The sequence below is a fragment of the Theropithecus gelada genome, chromosome 17 (assembly GCF_003255815.1).
Source record: "Theropithecus gelada isolate Dixy chromosome 17, Tgel_1.0, whole genome shotgun sequence".
Classification (NCBI taxonomy): domain Eukaryota; kingdom Metazoa; phylum Chordata; class Mammalia; order Primates; family Cercopithecidae; genus Theropithecus; species Theropithecus gelada.
Window position 1 is genome coordinate 63,910,293 of NC_037685.1, and position 12,466 is coordinate 63,922,758.

At 36.4% G+C, this 12,466-nt stretch overlaps 1 protein-coding gene across 1 annotated transcript in view; it reads left to right on the forward strand.

The window, feature by feature from the left end:
* Positions 1–10,579, forward strand: part of BRCA2 (BRCA2, DNA repair associated) — an 86,356-nt gene extending 75,777 nt beyond the window's left edge. The window contains exons 25-27 of the mRNA XM_025363964.1: positions 5,640–5,884; positions 7,822–7,968; positions 9,091–10,579. Coding sequence (XP_025219749.1) covers positions 5,640–5,884; positions 7,822–7,968; positions 9,091–9,711 — 1,013 coding nt within the window. The 3' untranslated portion in view covers positions 9,712–10,579. The remainder of the gene's footprint in view (positions 1–5,639; positions 5,885–7,821; positions 7,969–9,090) is intronic.
* Positions 10,580–12,466: the final 1,887 nt, after the last annotated feature.

The window sequence follows — 12,466 nt, forward strand, 5'->3', positions numbered from 1 at the left end:
TCGGGTATTTTTGTATGATTTTTGTAGTTGTTTCTCTAGGTGTTACAACATACATGTATGACTTAACAACAGTCTACTGGTATCAGTATTCTATCACTCTAAGTGAAGTGTGAGAATTTTGCTTTCATTTTGATTTTGGAGGGAAAGGGATTGGATAGTGACCATATACAGACCTTTATCTTCCCTACTTTTAAATACTACTTTATTGGATATCATAGTATTATAATTTTTATTTTAATCATCAAGCATAATTTATAAACTGCATGAGGAAATAATAGTTTATCATATATGCCCATTTCTCAAACTCTTTCCATTGTTTCTTCCTCCATCCTATTGTCCTCAGTCCTGATGCTCTGAGAGTCCTCCTTTAATCTTCCCTTTTCTGTCTGAACAATTTCTTTTAGACAATCTTTGAGTTAGAGAAAATTCTTTTAGTTTTCTCTCATCTCAGAATATTTTCTTTCTCCTTTACTCCTTGAGAATTGTTTCAGGATATAGAATTTGTAGTTGATAATTTTTTCTTTCAGTACTTGAAAAATATTGTGCCACTTCCTTCTGACCTCTGGTTTTAGATGAGAAATCTATCATCATTTAAATTGGTGTGTCCCTATTTAAATGCATTTTCAACTAACAACGGGTTTATTGTGACATAACCCCATCATAAGTCGTCCTCAACTGTGTTTCCAGATAAGGCTACATCCACAGGTACTGGGAATTAGTCACAAGGCATCCTGTAACATCCTGGAACCTTTCCTTATGTCAGTCAGTCCTGGTCACCTGTTTGTTCCCCTGCATTTTTTTCTCATTTCTGTTCAGAAGAAGAAAAAGGTAAAGATACTTCTTCTGTTGCTTTCCTTCAGATTTAGGAATAATAGAATTCTCAAAAATGTCATTTTACCAGTTTAGTTGGGGAAGGAGATTAGACTCTGAGCCTTCCTGTGCTTAGCTCGATGCATAATATTCTGTTTCTTAATCACCAGATTTTAAATTTTATATCATTATATGCCATGTTTGTAGGTTTTAGGTGAATGTTTCCTTTTTAAAATTTAATTTGTTGTTAAAGTTCTATTAGAAAGTTTCAAGGAGCCACCTTAAACCGGAAGTCTTTAACACCCAGATCTAGTCATGATGCCTCCCAGCTTAAAATCTTCAGTGGTCCCCTGTCCCTTAGAAAATGAAACCCAGACTCTTTCATATACCCCCAAAACCATTCAACTTCCTGCCTTAAACCACCACCATACACACGTCAGCTAAACTCTTTAATTTTAGGCTGGGCACAGTAGCTAATGCCTGTAATCCCAGGACTTTGGGAGGCTGAGGCGGGAGGCTCACAAGGCTAGGGGTTTGAGACAAGCCTGGGCAACATAGTGAGATTCTATCTCTATAAAAATAAAAACTAAATTTAAAAAAAAGAACTACTTTAAAACATAATAAAACAAACTGTACAATTTCATATTCCTTATGCACAATAACATTTAATGCTTCCTACCTTTAAAAATGTTCTTTGTTTTCCTTAGAATGCTCTTTTGTTCTCCCCGTTTTGATGAATTCGTCCTATTCATTATTTAGCTCAAATATTACCTCCCTAGTCAGATGCTTACAGTCTGGGTTAGATCCTCCTTTCTCCAGCTTTTGAAGCATTTTGTTTGTTTGGCTGTTTCAGCACTTGTCACATGGTCCATGATCCTACCTGTACATTTCTAAATAAGCCGCCTGCTAGCCCCGGTAATACAATGATCTCTTCAAGGACAGGGAGTCAGTTTGGATTTTTGCTTCCACTTCGCACGTCATGGGTTGAAGCAGGGGTCAGTTGTTGAAAACTCCAGGTATACAGCATCTCATACAGTTCTCATAGTCACACTGTTCATTTGCTGTTATCATTCCACTTGACCGATGGGGAAACTGGAGCTCAGAGAGGTTAAGTAGCCTGCTCAGGGTCACAATGCTATGAATTGATTTGAACTCATACTTTCAGGCCCTAAAGCTCTTACATTCTTTCTTATACTTCATACTGACATGTATCAGTTATACAAAAGCAACATGAGCATTTGAGAGTTGGGCTTAAAGCAGGGACATCTATATTTTTAATGCGTTGTTACTGTATTACAGAAACACTGTGATATATAATGAGTTAATTAAATGAGAACATTTCTTTGGTTGGGAAAGATTTGTTTTGGGGAAAGCCTGTTTCCCTGGGAAACAGACTTACAGATTTCATGTAGGAGATTAGAAAATGCCCTTAGGAACAGCACCTGTGAGGAAGCAAATGCAGCAGGATTGGGCAGAAGGAGAAGAAAGGTTCAGTCAATCCCACAGGGACTTCTGGAGCTGGGACTTCGGAGTCATGCTAGTCTGAGGCAAGAGCCAGCCATTGCATACTGGCTCCTCCAGGGAGGGGCGTAGCCTTAAGCAAGACAATGCCTTTCAACAGAGGGCAAGTCCAAGAGGGAACTCAGAGGTAAGTTGTCAATAGCTAGCACTCCCCAGAAGCTGGAGGATCACGTGCCTTGGTCCGGGAGGGGATCTGCACCCGCACCATGGCATCCACTCCAGGTGGAATCTGACAGTGGTTTTATAAATTGCTAAGTCCTTTATTGTTTCAATGAAATTTTCTGAAAGGAATTTAAAAGATTTGAAGAATTCTATGCAAGTTCAGAGTAGGCCAGACCACAAAGCTGCAAGTTTCTTCTTATCCTTTTACCTTGTGAAGATTTACCTAGTGTAGGATTCTAAAAGTGTTACACTAAAAATTCTTCCAGTTGTTATCAGTTGTACAAGATGCATGATAATTGAAGAAATAAGTAAGGCTTCCATTTCTTTTGATGGAATTTGATCCAGACATGAAACCTCCACTTATGAAAAAGTGAAATGAGGAAACTACACTGTTTAGGTTTTATTTTTCTGTATGTTAAATGTTTTTCAATAAACATGTATTTTATAATTGGGGAAAACAAGATATATTTAAAAAGGACATTTGGGAGAAGGACAGTACTATCATCAAGTTTTGAATATAATTAGAGGCAAATTCCAAAATTAGAAAATGGAACATGCTTGAGAAACTTACAAGTTCTTTAAAAGCAGTGTTTAAAATTAAGATCCATTAAATACATTTACTTGTAAAATGAAAAGAAAGAAGAGATGAACCAACACTTGCAATAGGATAAACAAGTCCTTATCTGAGAATGACATTTCCATTCCCTGTTATTTATAAGGGGTACATAATTCTCAGAGTAACAAAAGCAAGAAAGTATAAATAGTAGAATTAAATGCTTAGTGCCTCTTCCAACTCTAGCTTTCCTAGCCTCAGTTCTATCCTGGTTTATCCCAGGATAGAATAATGGATAGCACCTACCCATCTTTCACTTTAGAATTTTATAACTCTTGGCCAGGCGCGGTGGCTCACACCTGTAATCCCAGCACTTTGGGAGGCCAAGGCAGGCGGATCACTTGAGGCCAGGAGTTCAAGACCAGCCTGGCCAACATGGCTTGAACCCGGGAGGCAGAGGCTGCAGTGACCCAAGATTGCACCACTGAACCCCAGCCTGGGCCACAGAGCGATACTCCGTCTCAAAAAAAAATAAAAAAATTTATAACTCTTTTTATTTTGAACTAATTTCAGACCTTTAAAAAAGTTGCAGAAATAATGGAATTTTCAAATATTCCTCACCTAGCTTCCCCTAATGTTAACATCTTGCATAACTGTAGTACAGTTAGAATCAGAAAGTTAATAGTGGTATAATTATTACCCATACTGTAGATGTATTTGAAAAATTATTTGAGTTTAAGGTATTTTACCCTGTTTCCCCTTTTTTGTTCTAGGATCCCACATTGCATTTAGTCATTTTTTTCCCCTGTATTTTCTACCAATCTTTAACACTTCCTGTCTTCTTTTTCATGATCATTATGCTTTTCAATGGACTGATCAGTTATTTTGTAGCATTCCCTTCAGTTTGAGTTCGTCTGATGTTTTCTCATGACTAGGATGAAGTTATGCATTTCTGGCAAGACTACCACTGAAGTGATGATGTGTCTTTCTCAGTGCGTCATATCAAGGGGTTAATGATGTTGATCTTAATCACTTGGTTAAGGTGGTATCTGCTGGGTTTCTCTTCTGTAAAATAACTTCCTTTTTCTTTGTGGTTAATAAATATCTTGGGGGAGATTCTTTGAGACTGAATCCTATTTCACATCAAACTTTAGCAGTCATCAGTTGATTTTGTTTGCAACAATTATTACTGTGGTATTTGCCTAATTATGATTTTTTCCCCCTTTCTTTCCTTCTACATTAATTGGAATTCATTGGAATTCTATAAGGAAAAGCTGTGCGCTTTCCTCCAGTTTACTTATTTGGTTTTTATATCAGTGTGGACTTAAGAACATTTATTTTATTCTGCAGGTTAAAATTTCGTGCCTTCATTATTTTATTGTTTAACTTTTTTTTTTAGTTTTGACCATTAGGAGCTTTTTCATATGGACTCCTGTGTTCTTTCAACAAGCTTTCTTCACTTTTTGAACACTTCCCTATTTTTTGACATCATAAGATGTTCCAAGTTCATCTTGTATGTTCCCTGCCCTAGTCTTGGAATCGGCCATTTCTCTTGGCTCCTTTTTTTAGTAGAAAATGGTGTTTAGATCCAAGATCTGGTTGCTAGATATGCTCGTTACTTTACTGTGGAGGCATCAGTACTGCCAGGCCCTCTCAGCAGACAGAGGTGGGAAATGTTTGTCTTCCATTTTGGATTCCCTCGTTATCTAGTTGGATTTGTTTGTTGATTGGTTTGTTGGGCATGTGAAATATCACTGTGGTTCTTGGAGTCAGACCTGTACAAAAAGATATACTGAATGTCACTTCCTTCTCATCCCTGCAGTCCCAATCCTAATCCTCCTTTTTCCCCCACTCACACCCTGTTCCTTTAGTTTCTGGTTTATCCTTCCTGATTTCTTTTGCTCAACTGAACAGATACATGTATATTTTCTTATATCCCTTCTTCCTTATAAGAAGGGGAACATACTCTAGCCTTTCTTTTGTGCTTTTCTTTTTTAACTCAACACTGTATCCTGGAAATCAGTTCATAGAAATCGTCCTCACTCTTTTACAGCTACGTGGTACACCATTGTTTGGATGTACCATAGTTTATCCACCTCTATCCTGTATATGTATAAAAGCTGCTTCCAATATTTTATCATTATAGTGTTTCAGTGAGTAACCTTGTTCACAGGTGTTTTCATGAATCTTATGTTCATGTGTATTTTACTGTTATTAGAGGTCTATCTTCAGAGTGGAGTACAAGAAATGGGATTACAGGATGGAAAGGTAAATGCATATGTGACCTTGCTAGGTGTTGCCAAATTTATCTCCAGAAAGCTTGCACAGATCCGTACTCCTGTCAGCAATGTGTATGTATACCTACTTCCACATGACCTCAGTAAAAGAATGTGTTGTCATATTGGTATTGAAATTTTAGCACTGTAAGTAACAGGTCATTTTGGAAAACCTGAGCTTTCACCAAATTCAGCTATTTTGATTTGCTTTTACTATTAGCATATACCAAAATAAATAGGCATATTAGAGGTTCCTTCCTTGCATCTTAAAATTCATCTAACACATCTATAATAACATTTTTTTTCCTCCATTCTAGGACTTGCTCCTTTCATCTATTTGTCAGACGAATGTTATAATTTACTGGCAATAAAGTTTTGGATAGATCTTAATGAAGACATCATTAAGCCTCATATGTTAATTGCTGCAAGCAACCTCCAGTGGCGACCAGAATCCAAATCAGGACTTCCTACTTTATTTGCTGGAGATTTTTCTGTGTTTTCTGCTAGTCCAAAAGAGGGCCACTTTCAAGAGACATTCAACAAAATGAAAAATACTGTTGAGGTAAGGTTACTTTTCAGCATTACCACACATTTTGGTATTTTTCTATTTTGACAGTCGAGTATCAAGGAAATAGCTTTTACATAAATTGTATAGTTGAGGTAGTATGTGAGGTAAAGTTTAATCATATATTTATTGCCCATGAACCTCAGGAGATGGGGGAATGGGGAAATGACAGCAACTAGAAAGAGAAGAATGACTTGAAGGGAAATGAGTTAGGAGAATTTGTGAGAAGGATGTTCAGAAATGCAGACTATGTAAGCAAACTGGAAATTGGTTACAAGAATAATATGAGTTATCTGTGGTTTGCAGCAGTTGGCATTGTGGTTAGTTAATAATATGGAGACTACAGGTTTACATTTAAACTCCATATCTAGTGTTTTATACAGATTATATCTCTGATTTGAATTAATCCCAGATAAGAGACACTGAAATTATTTTCCCTAGATCATGTATCCATTTTCTGCTTAAATCTGTATATACATTATATAATATTAGCTGGTGTTTATTGAGTGTTTACTATGTGTCAGACCTTGTTCTAACCTTCTCATTTCATTCTCCCACAACCCTATGAGGTAGGGAACTGTTTTTCTATTTTATCAGTGAGAAACAGGTTAAATGGCTTGCCTTAGGTCAAATGCCAAGTTAGTAAAACTAGGATTCATGCTTAGGCCATCGAATGCAGAACCCAAACTAGGAACTGCTATGCAATGCTGCTTCCCAGTAAAATTTGAGATTTCATGAATTGGTAACTAGTGAAGAATACACAAAAAATAAGCCTCCTAATTCTATAGTTTAATATTTGAAATGTGTGTTATTCAGAATTTATATAAAAATATATTTTTAAAGCATTAGAATAGCTGTATAAAGAAAGCTATGTTGATATTTTACCTAAAGACTCTATGCATAATGAATAACACTCTGCTATATCTAATTTCTCAATTAGGGGTGGGAGTTGTATTCATTATTTAGTTCCCATACAGTGTATCTACTACTTACCCCCCAGATTTTCTTTTTTTTTGAGATAGAGTCTTGCTTTGTCATCCCCAGGCTGGAGTGCGGTAGCACAATCTCAGCTCACTGCAGTCTGCACCTCCTGGGTTCAAGCGATTCTCTTGCCTCACCCTCCCAAGTAGTTGGGACTACAAATGCGTGTCACCACGCCCAGCTAATTTTTGTATTTTTAGTAGAGACAGGGTTTCACCATGTTGGGCAGTCTGGTCTCGAACTCCTGGCCTCAAGTGATCTGCCCACCTTGGCTTCCCAAAGTGCTGGGATTACAGGCATGAGCCACTGAGCCCGGCCTACACCCCACATTTTCTCTGAGACCTCTTCAAAGGCGGTTTACTAGTCCTGCTGAAGAGACAACTGTCATTTACATAGCATTTTAAAGTTTTACAAAATACTGTCATGAATTAGGTTAAACCATATGAAATTGCTGATATTTGACCAGCTGTGACTTTTCAAACAACAGTTTCATGTAGTTTAACCTCTACATTATTTCAATTAATTCTTGGAACAGACGTGAGGTAGGTGAGGCAATTCTCTCTTTTCACTAACCTACGAAGTACCTTTATAGATGTGAGATGATTCCCAGCTATTAAGTAGTAAATAGAGCTGGGACTTGAGCCCCAATCTTCCAGCTTCAATTCAGATCATATGACAGCTTGCTGATTAAACTAGATGACTAAGGAGATCTCTTTCCTTCAGACACACATACTTTTTCTCTCTTCCCCTCTCCCTATCAGCTAGATTCCCCTAAATCACTGATACTGGTTTTTGTAATTTTGCATTGGCATGTTTGACAATTGGTATCACATTTTTGGTTTTTCATTCTTTTTTGGTCTGAACTTTTCATTTCTGTTTTTAAAGGAAATACCTTTGGAAACAAACATGTGGGTTTGCAATTTATAAAGCAACTTTTCCGCTTATTTTCTTAGAATATTGATATACTTTGCAATGAAGCAGAAAACAAGCTTATGCATATACTGCATGCAAATGATCCCAAGTGGTCCACCCCAATTAAAGACTGGACTTCAGAGTCGTACACTGCTCAAATCATTCCTGGTACAGGAAATAAGCTTCTGGTAAGTTAATGTAAACTCAAGGAATATTATAAGTATTATATATGGAGGCCATCGTATATTCTGTTGTATACCTAGTAAACATGGTAAAATGTAATTAAACTTAATTAGAAAGTGTTGTTATGTGGTTCCTATAAATATAGGTTATTTAGAAATTTTATTTATTGAAGCAAGATATGAAACTTTGGGTGCAAACTTTCCAAACAGGTGCTTTCATATACATGTGATTGAAAAGTGTTTTTGCCTATTTATTTCACTGTTCCATACAATTAGGGTTGTTTCTAAGCTGTTTGTAAGCTGTTTCTAAGCTGTTTAAGTGGTTAAATCACAGTAGATGCAAATCAAGCTAAAGTCTTTAATATTGGCTAATGGCTGATTCTTAAATAGCTAATACTTGCTAAGGGTATCTATATTAACTCATTTAATCCTCATAACAACCCCATGAGATAAAACCTACATCCTCACTTAACATTGTCAATAGGTTTTTGGAAACTGATTTTAAGGGAAGTGATGTATAACAAAACCATTTATTTTTCTCATCAGTGTTCTAACAAAACGATGTTGAAGGAAATGACATTGCTCAAAGACCTGCTATATATTGTTTGACTCAAAGTCACAGTTTCCAAGAACCTGTCAATGATGTTAAGTGAGGACTTTACTGTATTATCCTCATTTTATAGATGAGGAGACTCATCTATAGAGAGCATAGAGAGAGGTTAAACAATTGGCTAATAAAGTCATAAAGCTAGAAAAGTAGATATTAGAACCCAGGTAGTGTGTGTTCTTAAGATGGCTTTAAAATGTTTATGTTTGTTTAATCTGTTAATAATAAAAAAGAAAAGATTGAAGCGTAAGTGGTGTCCCCTACCTCCTTTTAATCTTTTACTGTGATTATTCCTCTTCTTCCTTTCTTTTAATGTCATTTTATATGCTCTTATGCAAAATTACTTCCATCTAGAATAGGAATAATGTGAATTGAAATCATCTAACCTATTAGCAATTAGGGGAGGGAGATTGTATGTAATATTTGCGTGCTTAAATATTTCCAATGAAAAAAGTTACTTCGATTTAGTTTTTTATGTTAGTATGTAATTATGATAGCCTACGTTTTAATTTTTTTGTCAGATATCTTCTCCTAATTGTGAGCTATATTATCAAAGTCCTTTATCACTTTGTATGGCCAAAAGGAAGTCTGTTTCCACACCTGTATCAGCCCAGATAACTTCAAAGTCTTGTAAAGGGGAGAAAGAGATTGATGACCAAAAAAACTGCAAAAGGAGAAGAGCCTTGGATTTCTTGAGTAGACTGCCTTTACCTCCACCTGTTAGTCCCATTTGTACATTTGTTTCTCCAGCTGCACAGAAGGCATTTCAGCCACCAAGGAGTTGTGGCACCAAATACGAAACACCCATAAAGAAAAAAGAACTGAATTCTCCTCAGATGACTCCATTTAAAAAATTGAATGAAATTTCTCTTTCGGAAAGTAATTCAATAGCTGATGAAGAACTTGCATTGATAAATACCCAAGCTCTTTTGTCTGGTTCAACAGGAGAAAAACAATTTATATCTGTCAGTGAATCCACTAGGACTACTCCCACCAGTTCAAAAGATTATCTCAGACTGAAAAGACGTTGTACTACATCTCTGATCAAAGAACAGGAGCGTTCCCACTCCGGTAAAGAAGAATGTGAGAATAATAAGCAGGACACAATTACAACTAAAAAATATGAGCATTTGCAAAGGTGACAATAAATTATTGACGCTTAACCTTTCCAGTTTGTAAAACTGGATATAATTTCAAACCACACGTTAGTACGTACGTTGCACAATGAGAAAAGAAATTAGTTTCAAATTTACCTAAGCATTTGTATATCAGATGTTCTTGGCCCGACTCTGTATTGGTATACTTTTGCTTCAGTTGCATATCTTAAAACTAAATGTAATTTATTAACTAATCAAGAAAAACATCTTTGGCCGAGCTCAGTGGCTCATGCCTGTAATCCCAACACTTTGAGAAGCTGAGGTGGGAGGAGTGCTTGAGGCCAGGAGTTCAAGACCAGCTTGGGCAACATAGGGAGACCCCCATCTTTACAAAGAAAAAAAGAATGGGGAAAGAAAATCTTTAAATCTTTGGATTTGATCACTACAAGTATTATTTTACAAGTGAAATAAACACCATTTTCTTTTAGATTCTGTCATTAAATGAAATGAGGTCTCTTAGTACAGTTATTTTTATGCAAATAATTCCTTTTAGTTTAGCTACTACTTTAGGGAATTTTTTTTAAAAGGTAACTCACTATGAAATAGTTTTCCTTAATGCATGTGTTGGTTCTGCTGTAGTTCCATCCTGTTCAAAAGGCAGGATGAATGTGATAGAGTGGTGTTTCCTTTTGAGCAATTCCTCATCCCTAAGTCAGCATGATTATAAGAAAAATAGAACCCTCAATGTAACTCTAATTCCTTTTTACTATTCCAGTGTGATCTCTGAAATTAAAACTAAAAATTCAAATACTTTAAATCAGAAGATTTCATAGTTGTTTTTTTTTCCCCCCAACAAAATGGTCATCCAAACTCAAACCTGAGAAAATATCTTGCTTTCAAATTGGCACTGATTCTGCCTGCTTTATTTTTAGCACTGTCACAGGACCCAGAGCCTATGCCCTTTTAAACTTACCACAAAAGCAGATTAGTTCAATTTAAGATGATACTCTCATTTGTTATTTCTTTTTTTTTTTTTGGAGATGGAGTCTCACTTTGTCGCCCGTGTTGGAGTGCAGTGGCATGATCTTGGCTCACTGCAGCCTCCACCTCCCGGGTTCAAGTAATTCTCCCACCTCAAGCCTCCCAAGTAGCTGGGATTACAGGGACGCACCACCATGCCCAGCTAATTTTTGCATTTTTAGTAGAGATTGCATTTTACCATGTTCGCCAGGCTGGTCTCAAACTCCTGACCTCAGGTGATCCATCCGCCTCAGCCTCCCAAAGTGCTGGGATTATAGGCGTGAGCCACCACGCGCAGCCTTACTTGTTACTTTCTTATGTTTAATAGAGAAAAGGGATAAAGCAGTTCTAACTAGGAGTTAATAGCATGAAGAAGTTCTTAAATCAGATGTTTTAATGCTTTCAATTTATATATAATATCATGTTTTCAAATCTAATTATAAATATGTTTAAAGCCAAGAATAAATCTTTTAAAAAATTAACTTGTTTCCTTCCATAACTGTGATCCATGATTTTTCTCTTCTGTAAAAAGCATTAACAAACGTGTCTATTTTGCTACTCCTTGTAACTTAAGTATTCTGCAAGTCTTATTAATGTGACTTAAGTTTTATTTCTAAAACAGTTTGGTTTTCACATCCTAATTTTGCAGTGATCTACTCTAGAACAAGGAATAAAACTTGGGTTTCAGGAGAACAGAAAAAAATTATAAGAATTTCACCTTTTATTTTTTGAATCCTTGGTAAAACTGCTATTGTCTGTTCTCATGTAGAACACCCATTATATTGATAGATATTTAATGCACACTTTTTAATAAATTACAAATAACATCTAAACTACATGAACAAAATATGAAGCTTGAGTATATGTGTATATTATCCACTCAAAAGTGGCAATTTAATGATTACAGAGTCAACATACTGCATTATCAGGGATAATGGTAAAAATTTGTGTTATTTATTCAGCAGTCATTTAATGAGATCCTATTGCACATAAAGAGCATTTGCCAGCTTTATGAATGATGCAGACAGTGAACACAATACAAGTTAATACTGGGTGTTCAAAAAGTTATACAAATCAGGAGCCATGGGAGTTGAAAGGAAAAACAGATCACTTCTATAGGGGATAAAGTTGATGGCACTGATCAATTTTTATGGTTTACAGACTAACTATTTCAGGGATCAGCTAGGGGAAGAAGAGACATTAAATAGGCCAGGAAACTATTCTTTAGAGCTCTATAAAAGTTATATAACCCTAGTGGTCACTCACTTAGCCCAGGTGAGCCCAAAACCCTGAAGCAGGGAGCCAGCCAAGTCAGGAGGGCTTGAATCTGGTCCTTTGAACTGCTCCTGTGAAATCAAGGGAGGGTAATTTCCACTTTGGGCTCTCTGACATTTCTCCCCTCTACTAGCCCAGATGAGTCAAGCCATCCGTATTGAGCTGGTTGTGCCACCACCCTATCAACCAAGATGCCCAGGACCACCTGGGCCTGGAAGATGGGAGCATTATTAAGTGGATCATTAGGAGATTATTGTATGTTATGCTTGGAGATACAGAATTTAGCAAAACTGATAACACCTTAGATTCATTGTTATTTACTATTGTCAGCCAAACTTAAAGGAGATACCAGTTTTTAAAATGTTAATGAAGAAAACATTACATACGTGTTGCTGGTAGTCAGGGAGATGTTGAGCAGGTTTCAGTAGTGTCAGATAATGTTAAAACAGTCTCATGTACACAGATCAAATATATAAGCAACTAAATTATAAGGTTGCTTTTGTCA